The 24,968-nt window shown below is 36.3% G+C and overlaps 1 protein-coding gene across 1 annotated transcript in view; it reads right to left on the bottom strand.

Annotated features, from left to right (window-relative positions):
* The window catches only part of SLC9A9 (solute carrier family 9 member A9), a 226,536-nt gene that overhangs the window by 142,236 nt on the left and 59,332 nt on the right, over positions 1-24,968 (bottom strand). Inside the window, exon 6 of the mRNA XM_082767482.1 lies at positions 16,116-16,221. Within this exon, the coding sequence (XP_082623608.1) occupies positions 16,116-16,221 (106 nt within the window). The remainder of the gene's footprint in view (positions 1-16,115; positions 16,222-24,968) is intronic.

Raw genomic sequence — 24,968 nt, 5'->3', positions numbered from 1 at the left:
GCAGAAAACCTGTCATTCTCCCTCCATCTCCACTGCCTCCCTAGCCATTACCCTTAGGGAGCCTCTTGCACCCTTAGAGAGACATGGGTACTGTCTCTTTATCACGGTGATCCTGCCCTGAAAGTTCCACCACCTTCACCTTTAAAGGAGCTGGTAGCTCACCCACCTTGATGGGGTTGAACCCAGTGTCCTGGTGCCCAAGAAGACCTTTGCAAGCTCCTCCTGACAGAAGTGCTGGGAACTCCCCCATGCTCTAATCCTGTTCAGAACTAGGTCCCTACAGACTTGTAGTCACTGCAGACACATAGAAAGGAGATGTGAGATTACAGTTTTGATGATGAGTAATACCCTAATGGGCTTACAGACTGAAAAATTTCATGTCCAAAGCCACATCTCATCCAGTAGGGGGGTTCTTTACCTGTGTGCATCTGAGAAACAGGATGTACTGTTTGTGAAACCTGACATTCATACTCATTACGGCATGGTGCAGTAGAAAAATAAAAGCACGGCATAAATTTCTAAGTACCTCAGGCACACAAATTATGTTCCTTATAATGAAATTTGTGCCTTTGAACATGTGCCACAGTATTCTTCAATTCTTGTAGTTTTTTTAAACTAAATTTCACGTGAATTATATTTTTGCTTCTCATAAGCACTGTATACAAACAACATGTTTTTATAACTGAGTCATGTACATATGCAGTATGAAGCCTGTAAAAGAGTTTGTGTGTCTGGAAGACATGATAAAGGTGAGAAACCAGATACACCTCCATGGATTCAGAACAGCACAATAATCTTTTCAGCAAAGGTGGCAGTGTCCTGATCACTAATATTCTAAAATCTACCTTTTTTTGGAGTAGTTTTTCCTCTCAAAATGAGAGAAAAACATGCTGAACCCCTAGCTCAGCTGTGTCTTAAATCTTCCTTACCAAGTTTTCCCTTCTCTTTCCACAAGAAGTGTGTATGTACTTCTCCTGCACTTAGTGTTCTGAGATATACACAATATGGTATATTGTACATGTACAGGAGTCCTAACATTTTCATTATCTTGTCCTAGGCAAATGTTGTCTTCTTTTTATCTTTAATAGAAAGAAATCCTGATAAACTGCAACCCTGACATAATTCTTTGTAAAATCAAACTAAGGCTTTAATAGTGAAATATGTTAGCATTTATCTGAGGCTTGGTATAGGAATGTTTCTTTCTTAAATGACAGCTATTGCTTCTAAATGTCTAATTTTCATACATCTTTTTGAAAATATCACCGTCATTTTGAAGTGACAACTCTGTTCCCAAAAGCCTGCCCCATATCTTTGAGAGGAATGAAGCACATCAGCAGAAAACAGATGGCTGATAGTGGTTCATCTGTGATGGGATGTGCTGTATTCTGCATTACACCGTTAACACTATCCTCACTTATGAGCTGATCATATCAAAAAGCACATAATTTAGAAATTAATGTGCCTGCAACTGTGATTGTTTCTCATTTGGGTATCACTAATGTTATCCACCTCAGTGCTTAACTTCCATTCAAACATAGCAAAAAGAGAAATGGCTTGTGTATCTAAAGTGACCTGAAGGGTGTCCCCCCCATTTAGGGAGCTCTAAGTGGCAGATGTGAAGATGTTTGTAGTGGGAAAAAAGTAGAAACAAAGAATAAATGTCCAAGGAACATAAATATGTAAATATAAATTATTAATGTATTAATATGAAGAGCTGGATTTCTCTTCTGCCTTGCTGTAATAACTTATGTCCAAGCAAAATAGAATTTACATATTATAACAGTACTGTAAAAACTGTGCAGTTTTTCTGCATAGAAAACATGACTGTAATAGTTACTAACCAGGGATGTATCAAAACGCCAACCCTCTGAGTTAACAAGAAAAACAGAACAAGAAAAAATCCTCCAGTTTCTGGAGGAAAAAAAGAAATACAGTCCTATGTGGTATTTCAAAAAAAATCTGCTCCACCATGCTACTTAAACAACCAGACATGAATGGCAGAGGATGTCTAATGAATAAGAGTACTTCATACTTTGTGAAGGCATCCTCAGACATCCAGACACTAATCCCCAGGAAGTGCGTCAAATAAAATTGTTTCCTGAACAAGATGATAATGGTAAAAAACAAGAAGAGAAACTAATAATTTGAAGAGATATATTGTGCCATTAAGGGAATCAGACGTGGTGTATGAATTAACACTTCTACTAACATTTGTCCATGACCCTAGACTACCTTTTTGCCTCCTTACTACTGATATCTGACTTAAAATAGCTGCTGTCCACTCTCAGCTTTCACATCTCTAGACCCAACCATCCAAACTTGTTTAAATGATTTAATGATTTTTATTTATCTAACAGTAAAATAAGGAACAGAACTTGCTTTCTTCTTATGTGCTTGGACCTTTATCTCCTATCACCTTTATATTACTCTTCTTTATTATATCATTCTTCATCTTTGTATTATCCTTCATTTTTTTGCCTGTGAACCACTAGTCACTATTTACTTAAAGCAGAGTTGATAAATATTTACCAGAAACATTTATACAACCTTCAATTTATGTGACAGTTCTTATATTAGTCCAGGGTGATGTGTTCATGAAATAAGGATATTCACTGAAAATGGTATTTCTCTTTTGAAAGACAAAAATTGAATTTAAGTGTAATTGCAAATGTTCCATGAGTGTAGGGCAAAGAGTTTAATGTACTCTTGGAGGTCTAATTCTATCCACAGCTCAGTTTTATTTTTACAGAAGTGGCAAAAGGTGATAGATACTATGGGACTTATTTTACTCTACACACCTGGAGCGCAAAGAGTAAAACATCAGAGCTAACAAGATGCTGACTGATGTATCTGTAAGAAGCACGGGAGGTGATTGCTGGCTGGCTGGGTAGTTTTAATTAACCCTCCCCTTGTACTAAAATTATTGGGATAACTCCAGAACGAGACATTGGAGCCATTGAACTACTCTTGCCTTTTACGGTGATGGCATTAATGCAAATAAATACGATATTCATCTATGTCAATTGAATTCTACCTTCCTGTTGGTAAAATGATACTGCCTGATGGTTGCCTGCACTGAATGATACACATTAGAATGCTTCAGCAGATTACTATTAAATGACTGTGATTTACTGTCATTCTGCTTGAACACTCTGGATGAGAAACTGCCTCAAACTACTTTTACAATGCTGAACATCTGAAGTAACTCCACTGATTCAGTGCAATTGTTCCAGATTTGCACTGGAGTCATAAAAAAGTAGAATTTGACCCAAACATTTTATGAAACATTTCAAGGAGGCTGACTAGCCATGATAAATCCTTTGCCCCTGTGGACAACTAGTAGAGCAGTTTACACTAAACCCTTACTGAATCATAGATTTATTTCTCAGAATCACACAGCCCATAGTTTTTCTCAGGAGGACCTTAAAACTGAAATAAAAGAAAGTGATGTATATTTTATTTCTGACAATACTACCTTAATTTAGAGTTTGACTCAGCATCATAGCGTTGTAGCAGAACTCACTACGGCTATCTGCCATGTCAAATGCTGAGGGATGAATAGCAAACTTCCATTTTTTAAGAATATCTAGTCCTTATCCTCCACAAACACACAGTCCTACTCACATCACTCTCCTCTGGGATTTAAATCAACTTCTCCCTGAGAGCTAGGTGGTTAAATAGTACTGTACTGAAGCTGTGCTATAATCTTGTAGCAACCTGGAAATCCTCTGGAATGATTCCAAATGAAGGGGTGGAGGGGCAATGTCAGCTTGCTAGCTGATCAATGAAGGAACTTATGTGGTAAGTTCTTATTCAATATTCAGAGTTTTTCTTTTCTGTGGCCTCTGCTTATGAAGATCCTGATGTGTTTAAGTGTGGTGTGTCCCATTTGTACTCTCAAGGAAGCACTCCAGATTCACAGGAGGCCTGCCTGTAAATTACTCTGCTCCCAGAGACAGAGCAAGGAAGTTCTAAGTACCCAGAGCTCATAATCTTGAAAACAAATAGCCTGTTCTTTCACTCATTCTCTCCTCTGCAGCAAAACAGGAAAGAACCCCATTCTTTGGGGGTAAATTTGCTTTGGTAAATTTACCTCAGGCACCACAGAAGTAATATTATTCTTTTTCCTCTGTTTTTCCTCTATGTTACCTCCCTGAAATAAGCTGTCCATGGCACAAAAGTAATTTAATGAAGCAGGAGTACATGACAATGTGTGTTCAAAAAAAACCCAGAGTTCTGTAAATAGTCAGTGAAATATGGTACTTGTTCTCTGTTAAGAGGTCTTGTAAGCTACTGTTTTTGATTTAAATATTATGTCTCAGAAAGAGCTATGTCTGCTATTAGAGGATGCATGTAGTTGCTAGAGTGGCTGGATAGTCTATTGTCAGTAGCAAAGTCCTCTGCCAAATTTCTGGCCTACCAACAACCTTGGGCTTTTTTACTTCCAGAATGTAAGAGATCCTGTATGAGATTAAGAAAAGAGCCGCCACTCTCCCTTCACACAACTTGAGCATCTTTAGCAACTTGTGAAAAGAGCAGTGCATTCAGGGGCCTTGTGCTGAATACAACTGAGGAAGATAAATTATGTTAAAGCCCATAAAAATAGAGTGAAAGTTATCTGAAAGTCTATCTAAAATTCTTTTCAGTTTTAGCATGCTCCTCCTCTCCCACCTAACACACTCTAAAGTGTAAGAAATAAGAAAAATGTTCTTTGGTATGTGTCCACATTGTGGTATGTGGTCACCTTTCAGCCTGTGCTTACAAGCCACATTTTATCATTGTTTGAAGGGATCTAAATAGGAAAACAGCTTTAGATTTCATGTATATTTTCAACGTCTGGGATAAAGTTTGTTGATCTACCAGATTCTTGTAGAGATTATAAAAAGTGATTTAATGTTCTGAGAAATGTTGGAAGCATAAAGAAAATGGGTGATTCCTAAAGTACCTGGGCCATACGATGAATGACTACACCTCAATCCTGACTTGGAACAACATGTACCTTGAGGCTGGCACAAAACTGCCCTCATTAGCCACATTTTAATAGGGGAAATAGTACATTGTTACCTTGGGTAGCCCAGTAGGTTGCAAATGTTACGAAGGAAAATCTTGAAGGATAGCTCATTTCGAACTATTTTGTGTTAGTATTGCAAACTGCCTATGAATTTTTTCATTGCATTAGATATTAGCTCGTTTCAAGGATGGGTCACAGCCTTTTTCCCTTAGTGAAGACACACCTTTCATGTATACTCAGTTTGCTGTCTCTGTGTTTCAGCTGAGAACATAGCTGTTATGGGAATGATTTTCAGATCTCGGTACCCTATCAAATTTTTCTTCAAGCCCCCACCAAACAGATGATAATTTTTGGCTCTTGCTAATCTGGATTTGAGATGAGCCAGTAATCTAAAGAAGAAAATCTTTATAATCGCCTGAGCTGTCCAATTCCACCTACATTTCATTATTGAAAATATTTTCTAAATTTTTCTTAAAAAAAGAAAAAAGGAAAGGCTAGGGAAAAATGACTCTGGTGTTGTCTGAATGAAATACTATCTTGATAACAGAGGTTCTCTCACAAATATTAGTTCCGCTTCTATTGCTGTATAATAAATGGTTGCAGTTGTTGCCATGGCAATTTTCATTTTAAAAAATGTATCCAAGTGAAGACAAGAAATGCAGCTGTTATCATGAGAAAGTCTAAAATAAATCCAGATGTGAACTGCATGCTCTAGTGTTGGCAGTAACAATGTCAAAACCAAAACATGTTACATGTTTTGTCTTCTTGATACAGTGGAGCTGAGAATAGAGATTTAGGGATATTTTGAATTGTAGGTCTCTGGTTCCAATCCAAACATAGCAAATGAACAGAATAAAATTTACCTTAGGGAAAGACACTTCACTTGCTACAAAAGCTGGTCAGCCTCGCATTGAGAATGACAGTAATATTCCTGTAGGAACAAGTTGGACTTGAAGCTCTTCTCATTTACCTTTCTGATAATACTCACATTACTGCAGCTGAAATCTAGCCACTTTGCAAAACCAGTATAGAGAAAATACATTTATTTGCCTATCTTGTACAAAAACTGTACAATCGCATAAGTGTAAGGCTTTCTCACTATTCCACTTTGAAATTCAGACTTGTCTCTCCTAAGGGGAAGAAAGGAAATTATCCATCTGTTGCTCCTGCATCTTTCACTGCTGTGAAAAGATGCATGAGTCTAGCAATATTTTAAAGTTTTGGAAACCTTAGCTGACAAATCTCTGTAGAGATCAGATAAAACTCATCAACTCATCTTCTAAGACCCTATTTGCATTAGGTTTGTGCCATCTAAAATTCAAATGTGATTTTTTCCTGCTATTGCTTTTGCCCAAACTCTTCTGCCTACTGTTTGACCAGACATCAGAACTGACCAGCAGCATCACTCTTGTCTTCCTCTCTCCCCTGTTTTTCACAAAGTAGTAAGGAGGAGAATTAAGAGCTATGTGTACCAGAAATAAAGAGGGGGTATCTCTTGGCTTTAGGGAAAGAAGGAGATTGGTTTAGCAGTTTACAGTCCTGGATTATGCTTTAGAAATAATTTCTTTCCATCTCAGATGGGAAAGGAAAAGACTGGTGACTGCAGCACTACTGCTGGAGTAGTAGGTCAAGCAATTCAGGAGAACAGGTGGAGTGAGATAGAGACAGTGAAAAGTGAGAGAGAAGAAGATTGGGACAAAAACAAAATCAGGTGGAAATGATGACAGAGTGGAGCTCTATAGCCATTGGAATAAATTCTAAGAATAGAAGTTTGCTGAGTCTCACCATTTAAGTAGCTCTGAAATGCACTAGCTAGAGGTACACGCTCATCCTGCTGTGCCTGGTGTACAGGGAAGGCAGCTGCATGCAGCTGCTATCAATTATTCTCTTTGCTCAAGTGACAAAAGTATATTCTGAAAACACTAAAGTTCCTAATCCAAATGTCTAACCACATGCTCTGAGGTAATGTCTTGGGTATGGACTGAGGGAGGTTTCTGTGGCTGAAAAATAAACCTCAAAAATTACATTTGATTAAAATGTGTACAGGAGGTATGTCTCCATTCCTCTTCTGTAAGACATGAAAATATATTTTGGGCATTATGTAACTTTTGAGTACGTGATAACATTTGTGTTATTTTGATGTATGTCATGGATGAATCCCCATGTAAACACAAGCCTATATGTACATGTGTGCGCATGCAAAAGAATTTCATGTGGGTTGATGTTGGTTCACTCTAACAGACTCAAGAATTTATGGATTTGAGTCTTAAAAGATTAAGGCTTGCAGTAGAAATCAGTTTGCCTGATGCTGTTGCTGGTCAAATAAAAAATAGGAATCAGAGCAGGTTAGAATGATAAAATTCAAATTAAGCTGGGGAGGATCACTAGGGACTTCAGTCTTTCCTGCTTCTGGGTAGCCACTGGAAATACGCAGACAATTCTACCACAGTGCAAGCAGGTTCTTCTTGCATTTCTTTCATGTGATGACAACCTGATCTCCAAAGAATAAAAGAATTTTGATGGGGTTTTACACTGTTGGAACACAACATCTGTGTCATTAAAAAAGCCATACTCTTCAATATAGTATTTCTGGAAAGGTTTTCAACAGTGAATAGGTATTGATGGGTACCAGTAAATGAACTGGCAAACTCTCCCTCACCTTTCCAGTACATATGCCTTTTCTACTGTCTGTCCTCCTGGGAAGACTTGTAAATATGTTCTACTGCAAGTACCAGGCAGACTGTTATGGACAGTGCTCTCATCCAGATGAGCTTTCTTTTGCAACACCTCAAGGGAAATAGTATCAATACATTCATTTTCTACTAAGAGGGAGTTGTCTCTCTAAGTGGAATTAGACTCTGTATGTAATGATCTTCCTCAGAAAATCTGTGTCATTCACTAGAGAAAGGTTATTTGCATAAGGAAAAACATCTGGAAGAGCTTAAAAAACAAGCTGACTCGTACCAGGGTGTATTTCTGTTATGAAGAGTTCCCAACTGAAATCTTTGAAATGAAGAAGCTTTGATGCCAATTCAGTCATTTGTATGGAAAATGTAGCTAAATAAATGCCTCTTAGATGTGATTTGCAAGCTCTGCAAGCAGCATGCTTAATTCGGAGCTTGTGTTTCAAATTTTTAAATGTTATCAGTTTGTTTGTGTATAAGTGGACAGAAATACCTGCAGCTAGTCTGATTTGATTGGATATGACAAGTACAGACATTCCCAGCTGATATGAGCTAAGTTACATTTTAATACATCCCTGAGGGTAATCTCCATAACAGTAGTCACTGAAATCTATTCTAGTTTACCAGACAGCAAATAAATTGCATAAACAAAACAGAGTCAATTAGATAATTTATAGCTAGAGACACCTTTAGCATGTATTTACTAGAAGCTATGTAGAATTTTAATGTGGAGCTGATATTGGAAAAAGAGGTATGAAACATTAAAAAGTGAAATAAATATAGTGATGAGGAATATCACTATTTCCTGAAAACATTCTGTTCCAAGTCTCCATTTCATACTGAAATTCCAGCTACAGCAAGCATTACAGAAATCCAATAATATATTTCCCTTGATTTAAGCACAGAACTGTTCTGTACAGTAAGGTTCACGGAGAAAAAAAGAAATGAAGTTTTAATAAGCAAAGGCTTCACCATATTATGTAGGATTTTCTCTATTCTAGGAAAGAAGCTCTTTTAAAGTTCACGCTAATAGCAAGCTTGGTCGACTTCCCAGTGTTTGCATCTCCTGTTCCAGATGGTCAGTGACGTGAAACTCTAATTATCATCAACAAAATAAGCAGGGACTAAACCCTTCCTCAAAGGTAAAAAGAGCAGATGGGCAACCATAATTTCATTATTATAGAAATAATAGATGGAAAGGATTTCACATCCCCCTTTTTAAATCACTCACTACTTGCACAATTAACTCCTTGCTCTATTAATTTATCAGTTACTCTTATTTGTTTGGTTGAGTGGCTGCTTGGTATATAAGCCTTTCTAACAGTAGTAGTAATAGTAGCCAATTTCATCTTGTCCACGGGGAACCAGCAAGTGAAATGTTTGGGCTGAGCTTCCATCCAGCATTTTGCTTTTTTTCGGGTTTTTCAGCAAATTCTATTTATTCCCCTCCACAATGTAGCAGTCATTCCTTCCCAGGAATCTTTGTGAGAATAATCACAAATAGTAATTTATGTGGAATGAGGATATGGCTGACTCCAGAGGTCTGGTTCTTAGTCATTTGTTCAGAACTGCAGCTCACAGACTTACCGTAATCCTCAAATATTTATCAAGGATTCAGAGTCATGCAAGTCAGTACCATGGAGCAGCTCTTCATATGCCCATTGTGAGGCAGTGCTGGTCTCTCTTTGACCGGCATGTTCTCAGTCAGGTTGCACAAAGAGCAATCACCCATCTAGGCCTACCACTGCTCAAACTGAGTACAGAGAAACTCCAGTTCCTCTAGGTCTGCCAAATTTATTTATGTAAAAACAGCTCCAAAGAAGGGGTCGGGGGACATATCCCATATATTCTATATCTGGCAGAATCTCATTTCTTTCCTGAATCAGTTTCATTACCTGATTAGACTGCACCATTCTTTAGAACCGACTGACCTAATTATTACACTTTTCAGAGTTTCCTTCCACTTCAGGAGCACATTTTCAACTTAAGGATTTCAAACACAGACATTGCTAACAAAACAAAATAAAATCCTACAGAACTGCACCAGAGGAAAAAATAAGCATGCATATAAACTAAGGTTTTCCTCTCCAATCCTATGAATGAACAAGAGTTAAGAAAACTTAAGAGTTTACAGTCTACAGGTTTCTGTATCAATGTCATGGTCTGCATTTACACAGTGTGCCACATGTTGGTTTCTTACTATGTCTTTTCTTATGCTTGCTTCTTTTTTTTCTAGCCATGTCTTCATAATGTCCATTTGTTGCCTTCAGACTTTCAGGTTCATACTTTGTCTTTCATCCCTATTTCACCATCCCTTCCCATTCTTAGAAGTCTATGTGACATTTATGTTCTTTAGGCAGGAAAATGTTGCTTTTGTTAATCTTTTTAAAATTTTTCTCATCTGTCTGATGGCACACATGCTTGTATTTCCTTCCTTTCTTCCTTGGCCAGAAATATATCTCTGTGTGGTTTTTGTACAGTAGTTGGCAATGAATGAAGCTTATACACTTCTGCGAAAGAAGGACCTAGGTTCTATGTGTGAGTACACTAAAGCTATTAATTGTGTGTGCAGAAGTGCCCACTTAAGATATAGGATTTTTTTACAGTATAACTTATGGGTTACAGTATAAGATATGGGTTACGGGCTGGCAGACTTCACCATATTATTAGACTGAATGAAATCCTATTTACTTACAGATGATGGAGAAACTGAAACAAAGTATTGGTGACAGAAAAGTCTTAAGTGACTGCATATAACATAAAAGTTTTGAGATAGTAAATATGGGATCTCACCATGTCACTTTTAATGGCCATTTCCTGACTGCAACTGCAGCATAAGGGAAAAACATGAGGTGAGAACATTCAGCTGTCTTTCCTCTGAAATGTGTTATTCAATGGGTTCTGGGATCAAAGTGCGGCAAACTATACAGAATAATGCTCTGCAAATTGAAGGGCAAAAAACCCAAGTCACAGACAGTCCATGACAAAAGAAGAAAGCTTAAAATATTCTTAAAGGGAGCCTTACATCTAGTGAGATATGCACCAAGGAGATATCCATCATACCTTTCAAAGCCAATATTATTTCCTGAAAATCCCAGCTCCTAATTTCATTATTCAGCAGCATAGTTACACTGACTTTTCTTTTCCTGTATAGGTCTACTAATTTTAATATAAAATAAACAAGGAATCACAATTAGAAATAAAGCCTGCTTGTAAAAAGTGAGAAAGTAACATTTGCTGATAATGGTTGTTAATTAACCAAACCAGTGACCAAGTTAAATGAAACATAAACTGAATATTTGTACCTATATTTGGTGTGTGTCAAATGTCTCTTCAGTCTCTGACTACAGAAGTGTTTCTTCAATCTCTGACTGAATAGAATTTAAAACCTCATAAGAATAGAATAGAATTCTATTAGAATTCTAGAATTTAAACCTCATAAGTAATAAAAATACTGGTAAACAAATAAATATCTAAACCCAGAAAGATTTAAAGGTTCTTATTCATCTTCTATTTGAGGTCCATTTGATCAGAAGAGTTTCATGTATTTTGGAGAGATCTGAACTGAACTAAAATTAGTAATATCATGACTGTACCTACTAGTAAGGATCACCGTTGTGACAGAAGGAATTCTCTTGTCTTCCTAAGGCAAGCATAGGGATCACCGTCTGAGAAATGTCAGCCTTAATAGGAACTAGCAAAAACTGAGCCGAACACTGGCTTCCGAGGTATTTGCCATGGAAATTAACACTGTGATCCAAAAAAATTCTTTCACCTCTGCTCACTTGTCTCAGTTACCTCTGCTGTGTTACTTTAGAAAGCCCTATGCAAGTTACCAGAACTTCTGAGAAGACAGAATGGTTTGAACATGACATTAATTTGCATACAGTACTGCTAGACTAGAATGAAAATATTTTTTGAGCAGAGACATGGAGCTATGGAAAGTGTTAGAACATGTCCATCCTAGAAATATTTAAGGGGAGCCATGAAACTACTTTTATAAAAGATTTCCCTACTGGGCATAGTAATGCTGATCATTATTCATTTGCCCTGCTCCCTTTCACCTCAATACTAAGCCCTGCAATACTACCCCCTTTCCCCTCAATACTAACCCATAAACAGACTGAATAATCAAAATGCCTCCTTTATGCTCTATTCTATTCTAGTGGATAAACTCTGATATTTATTTTGAAGAAGGAAAGACAAAAGCAAGATTAAATAGGTTGCTTCCAGATTATTTGTTTTAAATTTCAAGTCTTTAAAACTACTATAAAGGAGTTTGGATTCTAAGGACAGTTAATTTATCAAGCACAGATATGGTGTCATGTGCTGTAGCTGGATCGTGAAAAAAGGACTTGAAATATATCTGTTTTTAGAGAAAAATTGTATTCCAACAAAGCTGGGAAATGAAATTTCTTCATCATAGTAAACTGCTTGGTAAATCTTTGAACCAACCCAGAGAAGTTTATTTTATAGAATGGGTTGCAGCACCTTTTTACTAGCATAGATTTTCCAAAACAAAACAAAAGGAATGTTGCACATTCGTGACATTTTATCTGTCCAATAGAGGCTCACTGAATTCCTGAAACATACAACAGGACCTTTTACCCTTCCAGATCCTACTGCTCTAAGAATTTAGCTTTTTAGTCCTGGTTCTAGATTTTTGCAAAAGGATCCTTACATTTTGACTATGTCAAAATCCAAGCCTTCCATAGCCTAATGTTCGTCAATAAGCATGAGTGAACTTTATGAAATGCATCCAACCTGTTGATACATTACAAAAGAGGCAGGATATCCAATTTGAACCAACTCAGTATTTTCCAGTTATGTTCCTCTTCACCTTCTTCTACAGAACCTCCAAGGTCATCATCTCTTCCTTTACATACCATTTAAGGTACTTAAAAACAACAAGCCAAACTTTATAAGAAAACTATGTTTACAGTATTAGTTTCCTCTCTGCACAGAAATATCCAAACTTTGCAGCTTTCTAGGGCAATTAGCATTCTGAAAAGGTAGGACTTCATTTCCTATGTCAGCTAGAATCCATGTTCTCTGGTTTCTCTGCTATGTGATCTTCCCCTACACTTTTTATCTCCAGGATTTCCACTTCACTCACATATCAAACTGTTCTTGATTGCATATAACAGAGGGGTGGGAAATAATAAATCAATTTCTTGTTGGAACTAATAAATCCATGTCCAAATGTCATATGTCCCATGTCCCCTAGCTGCCACTCACTTCTGATGATTACATATGAAAGACAATACCATATGTTGATCGTAGACTTTTTATACATACTAGCTAACATGCTTGCTGCCAGTGTGACTTCCACACTATCACATCTTCTAGGAAGGAGATGAAACTCAGGCAAACTGAGCCAATACTGGAGTACAAAAGCCAGTGGAGAAACAGAGGCACCTCTTTTGCATAATGATGTTACAAACACTTCTCACACTGACTACAATGGAAACATTTCTTGTGCAATGTTCTCTAAGATAATTTGTTAGCAGGGAACATGTATCAGTATTCATTACTGCTTTCCACATCCTGCACTCAGAGAGCACTCAGCATGAGAAAGATTAAATAGCTCTGCTAAATATACTATCTTGATGATAATGACCTGTTCAGCCACTTTTCTGTCATATCTCAAGATATTCAGTGCTATTTTTACAACTTCTTCCACACTTTCTTATACAAATTCCTCTGCAAATATGCAAAAACTATGTGAAGTCCAAAACTACAGCATGTGCGCTCAAAATATATGCAAATGTTTGCTTCAACAAGTTTTATATCGTACATAGAGAGAACAATGAAAACGGAATGAAAGAGAAGTAAGAGGTCAATCTTCAAGATTTGATTAAAAATATTCATAAATTATTATTTTTCAACCAGATTCAACAGTCTTCGTCACACACAATTCTGAATTTACTGGTTACTGGGATGTTTCTCAGTTATGATCTTTAGAATGCAGTCCGCAGCTAGTAAGTTCCCAAGTGCACTCACTTCTTTGTTCATTGTATTTGTCTATAAAGTGCTATTTACATTTTTCTGTAATGATAAATATTCCTCAGTCTGGAATTCATGAATGAAATATATCACCTTGAATGTTTCATCCACCGGCTTTCATAAAAGGTTGCTGCAATCCGTTGTTTAAAATCAGATTCCAAATAGGGATGTTACACTATTCTAATCACAAAGTGGTTTCACTTTCTAATCACAAAGACTATGTATAGCATGTATAAACACCCAAAAGAAGCTCAAATATCTATTTTCCTATGTATGCCTTGTTTTTTTTGTTGTTTTTTTTTTTTTAATTTAAGCACATATAAACTACTTCTAGAGATACTGGTTAGGCTGTAAATAGACAGAGAATGAGTACATGGGTGACAAGTCCATTTCCTGGAGAACAAAGTACATAGTAAATATTCATGGCATAATTATTCATATAGCTTTTTCCACATAAAAGCAGGCATGTTTAGTCAGCTAATGAGTATTCTCTTGTAGCTCTGTTATCATTTTTCTTAAATACCATGAATCCTTGATATAAACGGGCTTTAAAATTACTAATTCTGAATGTTTAAAATGTGAAATATAGGGTAACTGGTCTGACTGCTGTCCTTCTTAACTAAATGATACACAGTGCAGTAAAAATGTTGGAGGGAGAAGCTGGAGGAAAAGATAGGTATTAGTATAAAGCCTTGTTGGCAGATAGCCATACTGCTACCTTCACCTTGCCAAATCATCACAGCTAACCATAAGAGGCTTCCCTCTTTTCTCTTCCTTTCCTGTAATGAGTCATTCCTGCAGACATTAACTTGGTTATTTTGTGAGCTGATGAAACACTGTGTATTCTCTTTTTCAGTCTTCTATTTACCGTTACAAAGTGTACAAAATCACTTGTTATTGCTTTTCCGTATTTGTAAACATTATTCTCACACCTTTTTAAATAGTCCCCTATTACTGTAATTATGAACATGCTGTGTTTGCACCATCCTGAAAAGGTGTATATGTTACAGAGAAAAAAACAAAACAAAACAAAACAAAACAAAAACCCTAGCTGTTCTTTCATAGTGACAGAAAAATAATATTCTTCATTTAAATTCAGTTTGGTTTACTAGATTGTTAACACATTGAAGCTGACACTATTAACAGTATAGCTTTACTTATAGGTACAGAAAGGAAGATCATTTTAAGTTGCAGAAACATTTCCTTTGTGCAGAAGCTGATTATTTAAGCCAGAAATTAATGAAATGTGAAACTGATGATATATTCTCTTCATTCTCTGCAAATGACTAAATCTATTAGAGTAATCGAGGTATTATTACTCACACTGGGTATACAGAACAATACACTAATTTTACAGGGACCAGAGATTATATAGTAAAGAAAGTTTGTAATGTACCATGTATAGCTAAGAAAACAAAAGGAGATAGCCAGCATTAGTGTCAGGCACCATTCCAGTTGATTTTTTTTATCCATGTACAGGCTGAGGATCCTAACCTAGACCTGAGTACAGGGAACCTGAGCAGATGCTAGAAACTCATGAATCAGGTGCTATCTGATAGTACTTATCTTCCTAGATTTCCTTTGCAGTTGAGTTTCACTTTTGAAGAGATCCATGTACTTTGACATCACAGTGACTGAAAACTACAGACACTTAAAACATTCTGAGTGTCTCTGTGCTGCATGTAGCATAATTGTTACACAGCCTATAGGAATCTGGCTCTAACAAATGAAGAGTCTAAATGAGCTGTAAATGTCTAGGTCTCTATTAAACAATGCCAAATGAAACAGAGAAGAAAATTTCAGTCTTTTTGTCACCTACAAGCTTCTTTCCAATTTTTAAAGCTGCCTTAATGGATGCTTTTCTATCTGTTCCCTCTACCGAGGTTGCCATTCCTTGCTTAGTTCTCCTTTTGTGCATTTTATTGTCTGACATACTAGATGCTCTGCTAAGTGGCACATTCCAACCCAGATATGCTCAGATAATTCAGCATTTGAGAATATCATTCTTGCTCTAAAAACAATGCAAGGATTTTAGTGTAGGTGAACATAACTAGACTGATAACTGGAATATAATAAATTAAATACGATTACTATTTTTAGTATCTTGAAACTTTTTTTTTTTTTAATTCAACTATTATAATTGTTTCAGACAAAATGTGCACATTTTACAGAATATACTGCTTTCTAGGCTGAAGAAAATGAATGAAAGTTGCATTTTGGATACTCAGTTGCTATTAATAATACTGGAATTATTTTATTTAACAAACCAATAACAACTCCAAAATGACATCTCTGTGATGAAAACTTAAAAGGCTTTATCTATACTTGGACACACAATATGATTTGTGAAAGATATCAGCAATTTATGCTTGGAATTACCTCACCAAGTAAAGAATCAAAGTGGCTGTACTTACTATGTCAGCACAATAGCCACAGCATCATTTAGAACACTCTCTCCAAGCAGTAGCGTGTACAAATCTGTGTCCACATGCAGCTCATGGAAAATAGCAAGGACTGTCACTGTATGGAGACAAAACAGTGAATTTGTTATTTTCATATTCCTCTGGCAGTTCAAGAAATAAAACAATGTTAGGGTGTGGGCTTTGAAAAGGCTAATCTGATTTACTATCCAAGTGGCTAATAACAGGGGTCAACTGAAGTATATAAGATACTAAAATCCAGCAAGTCTATGTGTTTTGTTGCTTCAGCTAGTTAGAAAAAAGATTTCCCTCTTACACACAGAATTATGCATAAATGAAAATGTCACAGTATATTTTACTATACACAAAGGACTTGGATCTTGTCACCAAGGAGTAATAAGGGTGCTGAAAAGCGTTGGGTTTGCTATGGGCCTTGTGGGTGATGAAAGTAGTGGTTTACATGTTTTAAGAAGGTATAATTATGTTTATCCATCTGTAATGTGTTTTTATTGAGGAACACTCAAATAATCTTGTACCCTGTCCTACCAACAATAAAACCACTTTCACCTCAAGTGCAGCACACCTGTAGTCATGAAGCTCTCTCATGCAGATCAGGACAACTGATATTTGCAACCCATTTTAAGGTTCCTTCAGTGTTCCTTCATTGATTTAAGTCCCTTCCTACTCCCCAAGTGGTATGCTATATCTGACTTTTACCTTACCAGTGCAATAGAAAAAATTTAGTTTGTGTCAGATTTCAACCTGTTGGCTAAATCATTTAGACACACGTCCTCAAGGGCATGTAGATACCTGTACCATACTTAGGATTTTAAAGGACCTCAGTTTCCTAACCTGTACACAATCCTTTCCTAGACCTTTCTAGCATTTCATAATCTCTAAATGAAAAAAGCTATCCATGTTCTTTGTTGATACTAGTATTCTCTCTTTGCATGGAGGAAGCAGAACTTTCACTTTCCACACATCATTTAATGTAAATGCCTCCAAATATTTGTATGGTTGTAAATTACATGGTAACTCACTGCTTCACTGGTGCTCATTCTAGTAAGTAATTGTGCAATTGATTCAGTCCTTATAGCCTACAAATCCAAAATATTAGGAGTGCCTTCAGGATGCCATGTTAACACCTGACCTTTCAGAAATGGAAATTATACACTTTCATGTTGAGATGACTGCTGATAACTTACAAATACATGAACAGGTGATTCTATTCTGTCTTAATCAAATTTATTGGAAATTTGAAATCATTGCTGATAAGATTTTCTGAAAGGTGCTTAAATATCTATGTAATCTAAATATATATATATATCTAAATATATATATATATATAAATGTACAAACCTAAAACAGATTGTCAGTTCCCCTGTGGGATTTTATGTCACAGTGATCTCTGTTGATGTGTTATCTTTGAAGAATTCTGGAAGTGTTATTCTACTCAAGGCAATTTAGGAAAAGTGTGTGAATAAACATTTGATGATATAGCTATATTTAAATGAACTAGTTTATTTTACCATCCTGATAAACTCACCCATCTAGACCCACTATGATTATAAGTTAAACCAGGAAAAGAGTTATTTCCTCAGAACAGCTCAAAGGTGTAGGAATAATCTTTATCGGCAAGGATGTTTTCTTGGTTCACCAATACTCTGCTGGTGCGACCTCATCTCCAGTACTAGGTACAGTTCTGGGCACCACAATATAAGAACGAAATAAAAATTAGAGGACATATAAAGGAAGGCAACAAAGATGGCAAAGGGTCTAGAGGGGAAGATGTATGAGTGTCTGAAGTCCCTTGGTTTGTTCAGCCCCGAGCAGAGCAGGCTGAGTGAAGGCCTCATGGCGGCCTGCAGCTCCCTCACAAGGAGAGTGGAGGGGCAGGCGCTGAGCTCTGCTCTCTGGGGACAGCGACAGGACCCGAGGTAATGGCATGGAGCTGAGACAGGGGAGAGTCAGGCTGAGGGTTAGGGAAATGTTCTTCACCCAGAGCGTGGTCGGGCACTGGGACAGGCTCCCAGGGAAATGGTCACAGCACCAAGCCTGGTGGAGTTCAAGAAACATTTAGGCAATGCTCTTCAGACATATGGTTTAATTTTTAAGTAGTCCTGTGTGGAGCCAGGAGTTGGACTTGATTATCCTTGTGGGTCCCTTCCAACTTGGGATATTCTATGATTCTATGAATATCTATTTTTTTTTTCTTGATTAGGCAGTGCTGCCTAAATGTGCTAAATGTGCACCCATTTTAGTCTCCCATTCTTTGATGGCATAACAACAGACCAGTTTTCTAAAACTCTTTGCCACTTCCAGCTTTTGCTTATTAGCATATTACTTTGGGCTTGCACTAATACTCACTCCACAAATGATAGAAGGGAAACAGTATAGTAATCAAAGTCCAAGATACTGTTGGTATTTGAGTAGACAAAGCTAATTAGACAGATACCTACACATTCCTGTCCATCCTCTTGCCTCCTACAAAAACAACACCTTTTCTTTTATGTAACAAACATATTCTCTTACACTCTGAACTCTATTCCCCAAATCTGGTTCCAGATCTTTTCGAATGAAAGTAAAATAATAAAGCCAGCAACACAATAATGCACCACTTGCCTCCTCTGTGAAAGACTCCCTAGTTCACCCACTTCTCGGGAAGTATCTTCCATTTCATATGTCTCTCCCACTCCCATTGGAGTTTACTGCATTTTCTGTTGCTTGATGAAGAATCTTGGTCTCTGGAGGAAGACTACTACCAGTATCCACTCTGTCCTTACCCCCTTCCCTCCACACCCCTCCTCCCCCCCACCCCCCAGACACTGTAAGCTATCAGTGATACGTGTCATCACTGATGACACATATTTATCTGATCTATTTTTAAAGAACTGAAGTGTTTGTGGTTTCACAAATCCCAAGGAAACTAATCCACTCTTCAGTTTATAAATGCAATTATTCCTGAACGTCTAACCTATATTTCCCTTCCTACTCTTCAAGTCTGTTAATTTCCATTCCTAACCTAATGAGACAGAAATAATTTGGCATATTTATTGACTTTTTCTTTCTTTCAGCAACATTTTTCCTATTCAAAGATTCATTTCAGATATATCCTCTCTAAACTGACTTGCTTCTTCCAATCTTCTCTTTTCAAAAATATTTTCTATCCCTTTAATTACTAGCTAATTTTCACTAAACTTTTTCTAATCAGGTGGTATCTTTCTTGAAATACAGTGCTCATAACCCTATCCAGTTACTGTAGCTGATGCTTGCTGTCAAGAAATAGAGTGAAATGATGTGGTAGAATATATGTTTATGAAACTGAAACTGTTTTCCTTTCCCCCTCCCCACCTGTATTAGTCCTCATGACTCATTTTCAGGTTGTAAACTTGAAATCCTTTTCAGCAGTAAATGCCATTTTCTTAGCTTCTATCTATTAAGATGACTATTCCTAACTGTAGCACTTATCCTTGTTGATTTTAAACTATTGCAAGGATTAAGTTGAGTTCTAATCCTGTTTTTCAAAGTGCTTGCTATCTCCTCTCAGCATATTATTATATGTTAAAGAAGCATCCTCTATTGCCTTAGCCAACTCATTAATGAAAATGTTAAATGGTATCTGCACAAGAACAGAAAGCAGCAGAACCTCTAGCACATCCATACCATTTAAGAATTCAGTAAAACATTTGCATTGCTTTGCCAAAACCATATAGCCATTTATTCAAGATCACATTTGCTTTTATTGCTTATGAGAATCTATGGATACATGTACAAAGGGGCACATTAAAAAGGACATAACACTAAACTAAGGGAAAAAAAAAATTGAATTACTCTCCAGATAGAAAAATACTTTGTGAATAATCGTAGTTGTCCAAAATAGTCACACTATGTTTTGTCTGATGGACGACTTTAAAAGACAACAAATTTAAAGATTCAGCATTTGCCGTCATATATCACAGTAATCTGTGACATCTGATCTGTGAGAAGATTTATATTTAAGTAAAGTGTATAGTCTTTAGATACTACATTGCAGTATGGCCTCCCTAGCTTTCTTAAGGCAAAGTAGGTAGGACTTGATTTTTGTGTGGTAAACTTCTTAAAGTCTTGTATAATTCATTAGATACAGTATGATAATATGGATTAAAAAAATACTAAACTACATTTCCCTAAACTACACAGTGACTCTTAAGCTCTTATTTCAATCTAAGCATATGAGGACAGAGATAGAGACAGGTAAAGAACTAAACAGTTGGTAATTTGGGGACAGCAAACAAACATATTTTTGTGGCAGTTGAAAACTCCCCAAAATAGAAATAAATAATAATAACAATAACAATAACAATAACAATAATAATAATAATAATAATAATAATAATAATAATAATAATAATAAAAACCATGTAATAGAACTCCTGACTCAGAAAGGTGTACTGGGTCTGGCTGGAATGTTAACTTTCCCGGCAGCAGCCCATACAGTGCCGTACTCTGTACTTGTAGCTGGAACAGCAGTGTTACCACACCAGTGTTGTGTCTACTGCTGAGCAGCAGTGGCACAGCATTGGGCCTTTCTCTAACCCTCCTAGGGGGTGGGCAAAAAGTGAGGAGAGAAACATCACTAGGGCAGCTGACCTAAACCAATCAAAGGGATATTCCATACCATGTGATGTCACACTCAGCAATAAAAGGTGGAAGAAGACAGGAAGAAGAGGGGAGGGGTGGGCTCTCGTTGAGAAAACAAAGGCCCTCCTCTCGAACACCGACTGCGTGTGTTGAGGCCTTGCTTCAAGGACGTGGTCAATCATCGCTCATTTGTGGGAAGCAGAGAGTAATTTCTTTCCTCTGCACTTCCATATAGCCTTCATTTATTTTGTTTGTTAGTTTTCCTCCCTTCTTTTTATTTTTCCTTTTCCCCTCCCTTTTCCGCTTTCCCTTTTTATTTCCCCTTAGTTAAATTGTTTAGTTCATGGTAGTCTTTATTTAATTATTATAATTATTTCCCTTTAATTAAATTATCCTTATCTCAACCCGTGAGTTGTTCTTTGCTTTACTTCTCCCCCTCCTCATCTAAAGGAGGGGGAGTGAGAGAGCAGTTGTGGGGTTTAGCTGCCCAGCACAGTAAAACCACCACAAAGGGTAGTGAAATTCATTAAACGAATCAGTGGTGGGAAGCCTGAAATAATAAAGCATCTAAGATTTTCTCAGTACTTGTGCCAAGAGAAATCTGATTCTCTTCCTTGACTTCATGGACTGAGGGAACATCTGTTAGATTCTAAGCCTAGCATGATTTTGATTGTATCCAAGTCAGAACTGGTGTCCGTGGAGCTGGTCTGTGAAAGATATCTTTTGACGTATATAGAAAAAAAAAGGACTTAATTGCTGTAAAAAGGATAATTGAAAATGTATAACTGAAATATCAGCAAACTTCAACAATCCGTAAGCTAACTGTATCCAATACTTCTTTGCTGTTGTGTTTGAAAAGAACAAGGAAACTCAGAAAATAAATGCAACCATTATATAAAGTACTGGTTTTATCTTATCTTAATCTTCTGACTAGAACAATTAATATCTTTTGTAACTCGTGGGCTCTTAGGAGTTCATTATCAAATGGAAAGAAAATCAGATGAGAGAAGTCTCACTTATGTTTTCCATCAATTTTTCTTTAAAAATAACAATTCCAATTTTAATTATAGATTCCTTTCCCTGATAAACACTACTCACAGAGTAGGTCAGGGGTGTATAAGGAGAAAGCAAAAATATTTTAATTAAAAACATGCTTATAAACAGGCCTATAGAACCAGTGCAAAAATGTATTACTCTGCTGTATTTATAAACTGTGCTTTTTAATGCAAAATCCTCTGATTTTTATGAGAAACAGGAACTGTTCTTTCTGATAAATATCCAATTTTATCAATAACAGCAGCAGTACAACTCACATCTTAGGTTCAGCTGTAACTATAGTAACTTCAAATAGAAAAGAGCCTTGTGATTATCAATATGACCAAAGGTAAGGGAGTTCATGTAGCTCAGAAATAGCTGTGCTTCAGCAAACCTTGTGAAGGTAAATCTGTTTTCTATGCTTGAAATGTCAAAAGTTAAAAAAATAAGAAGTGCTAAAGATACATGAAATTTCTCTGGATTGGAAGGCCATTGCACAAAATGTGTTAATAACAACACCTACAACAAACTGCCAAAGCTATACTTTCCAGTTATTTTTTGGTGGCTAAGGCAGAGGTCAAATCTTTTAGTTCATGTGTCAGTTTTGTTCTGTCATTCACATGATTCCATTAAAACTTCTGGTACCCTGAAGCAGCCTGTTCCTGGGATTTATTGTTGTGTCTGCCTTTCAGCCACACAAGACAGTTGATGCCAGATATCCTTATCCAAGCTCACACTTGAGGCAGTTTCATTTTGCAGGTCTCTAGGGACCTAGAGTTAGGGCTCTACTCTCCATTCCAGCCCCTTTTCCACAGCCTCTTTGGTGCTCTTGACATGCGCACCAGAACAAAGGCATGAACAACTGCTCCTTTCTTTTTGCATCACACAAAAAAAACTTCCAGCCTCCAGAGTTAGGTTACATTAGAAATCAAAATGCAGTACTAATACAAGGGAAACACTTTCAACAGTGAGAACAGTGAAACAAGTCTGCGCTGTTTTACATAGATTAACTAATGAGAAGAGATGATTTCCCAAAAAACATGATAAATGGTATCAGTTGATCAGATTGAAAGATACTGATCTGATGCTTAAAATCAAACACTAATTAAGGGAGAATTTGATGATGTTTTAAAATATTACTTCTTAAAAATTAAACTTCTCACCTGATGTCTTGAAATGAGAAACTTTTTCTGTCAATAATGAATAAATTATTGGAAAGAGATATTTCCTGTAAAGTGATTGATTCACTCGAAAACAACCTGTCTTTCCCATAAAGTTTCTTTTATTTTTATGTTTATGTTTATGTTTATGTTTATTTTTTTATTTTATTTTTTTACTGGAGATCCAAGAGCTTCTATAATGCAAAATGTAGAAACATAACTAAATATTTTAGGGAGCTAAGATTCGTAAACTGTAACACTCAAAGGATTTTCTCTTTTTAATTTTTCTTTTTAGTTCAACATTCGGTGTAATAATGGTTTCTCTATCAGCTTGTGATAATTCATCTTTATTGGAAAGTAGATAAAGGAATCTCAAACACAGTCCCAAGTATAACCAATCGTAATTTAACTTTTAAATTTTAGTTCAAATGCAATTTTCTATAGAAGGGAACCTATGGAATATTGTTGAAATTTTTCTGAATTAATTTTATGCCAAAATCTCTATATGAAGATCTTTAAATGCTCACCTAGAGAGTGCTATGCTGTTATTTCCTTTTTCCTAACAATATAAGGAACTTCTAAATGGCACGTATTTATTTACTGCCCTGGTAGTAAACTTATTCATTTAACATGTAAACATCTACAAGTCATCTTTATTATTACAAATAAGGAACTCAGTCAAAACAACTTCTGTCAAGTCAACAGATCGGTTTTTAACATCTTTTGAGACTTAATTGCTTTTCATAACCAGGGGAAATTAAAACTGGTTTTGGAATGTGTCTATTCAGTGAATGTGTCTACACAGTGAAAAAATAAATGAAAAATCAAGTAGCATATCTGACAAGAATTTCTTATTTCATACTAGGACAGTAATTTATTATTCTATTCTACAACACCAACAACATTTCACCAGAGATTTCTCTTTTTTAAAGCTAGATATCAAATGTAAAATCACATATAAAACTGATTATTTTATATGCTTCATATGATCTATCAGTCCTTTAGAGGATTGTGTTTTCACTGATTTTGGAATTCCTATGAGCTCTTTGCATGGCTTGATGTTATAATTTACGAGCAAATCCTACAGGAGAGTGAAATATTTTCAGCAATGTCTACTATTAAATTAAGCAAAAATTTCATGTAAAATTCTCTAATCTTTTGGGGGACTGAAATTAGATTAGATCAGTCTAATAGCTTAGATAACAGAAGGAGCAAGACTGAACATTCAAACAAATCTTGGACACACACAGGTACTCTATATAAGCAGAAGAGTAATTACCAAGAGCATTAATAGATGACAGTTTGTCCCACTAAAAGTATTCAGAACTGCAGTATTAGCTGTTTAAGCCTATTAAAAATTCTGGGTAAAGTAATCCTTGTCACTTCTTATTCCTTCCAGTGGAAGAGGAAGTTCACCCTCCCCTCCCCCTGAGCTTTGCCAGATTATTCAGTGGTGATTTAACACTATTGTAATCAAAATCACTGTGTTTGTCTTATACATGTATGTATATCCCCTTGTAAATCAACATTTTCATTTGTGGAACAAAATAGTAATGGAATGGAAAATGGGAAAAGAAACAAAGCCAACTACAAAACTATTCATAGCACAATCAAGAAAAGTACTTGGAAGCTTTAAGCAACTTTTTATTCCATAAGCAATTATTTTTCTTATGTGTAATTTCTGCTTTTAGTTTCTGTGTTGTTCTCTTGTTCTGAGGATAGGCTCTGATCATGTGATGAACCTTATTAAAGTAGTTGGGGGATTTTATAAGTGGCAGAATACTGGATGCTTAGCTTAATTTGAGAATAACAATTTGAGGCAGCTTTTACAGCAATCTTGCAACAACAGGTTTTGTTGAAATAAATTGTTTTACACCATATTTTTAAGCCATCAGAATGATAAATCACAAGCTCTCGTAGTCTTTTGTTAAATATTGAGGTTTCATTTAAAGAATGGAACAAATTTGTGGAACAGTGTTGCTTTTTGTCACTTCTTTTAATAGCCAAGAATTTGAAAGACTTTTTCATATGT

The sequence above is a fragment of the Aythya marila genome (genome assembly GCF_965140915.1).
Source record: "Aythya marila genome assembly, chromosome: 9".
NCBI lineage: Eukaryota > Metazoa > Chordata > Aves > Anseriformes > Anatidae > Aythya > Aythya marila.
The sequence above is the reverse complement of the archived record's forward strand: the minus strand, read 5'-3'. Positions and strand labels throughout refer to the sequence as shown.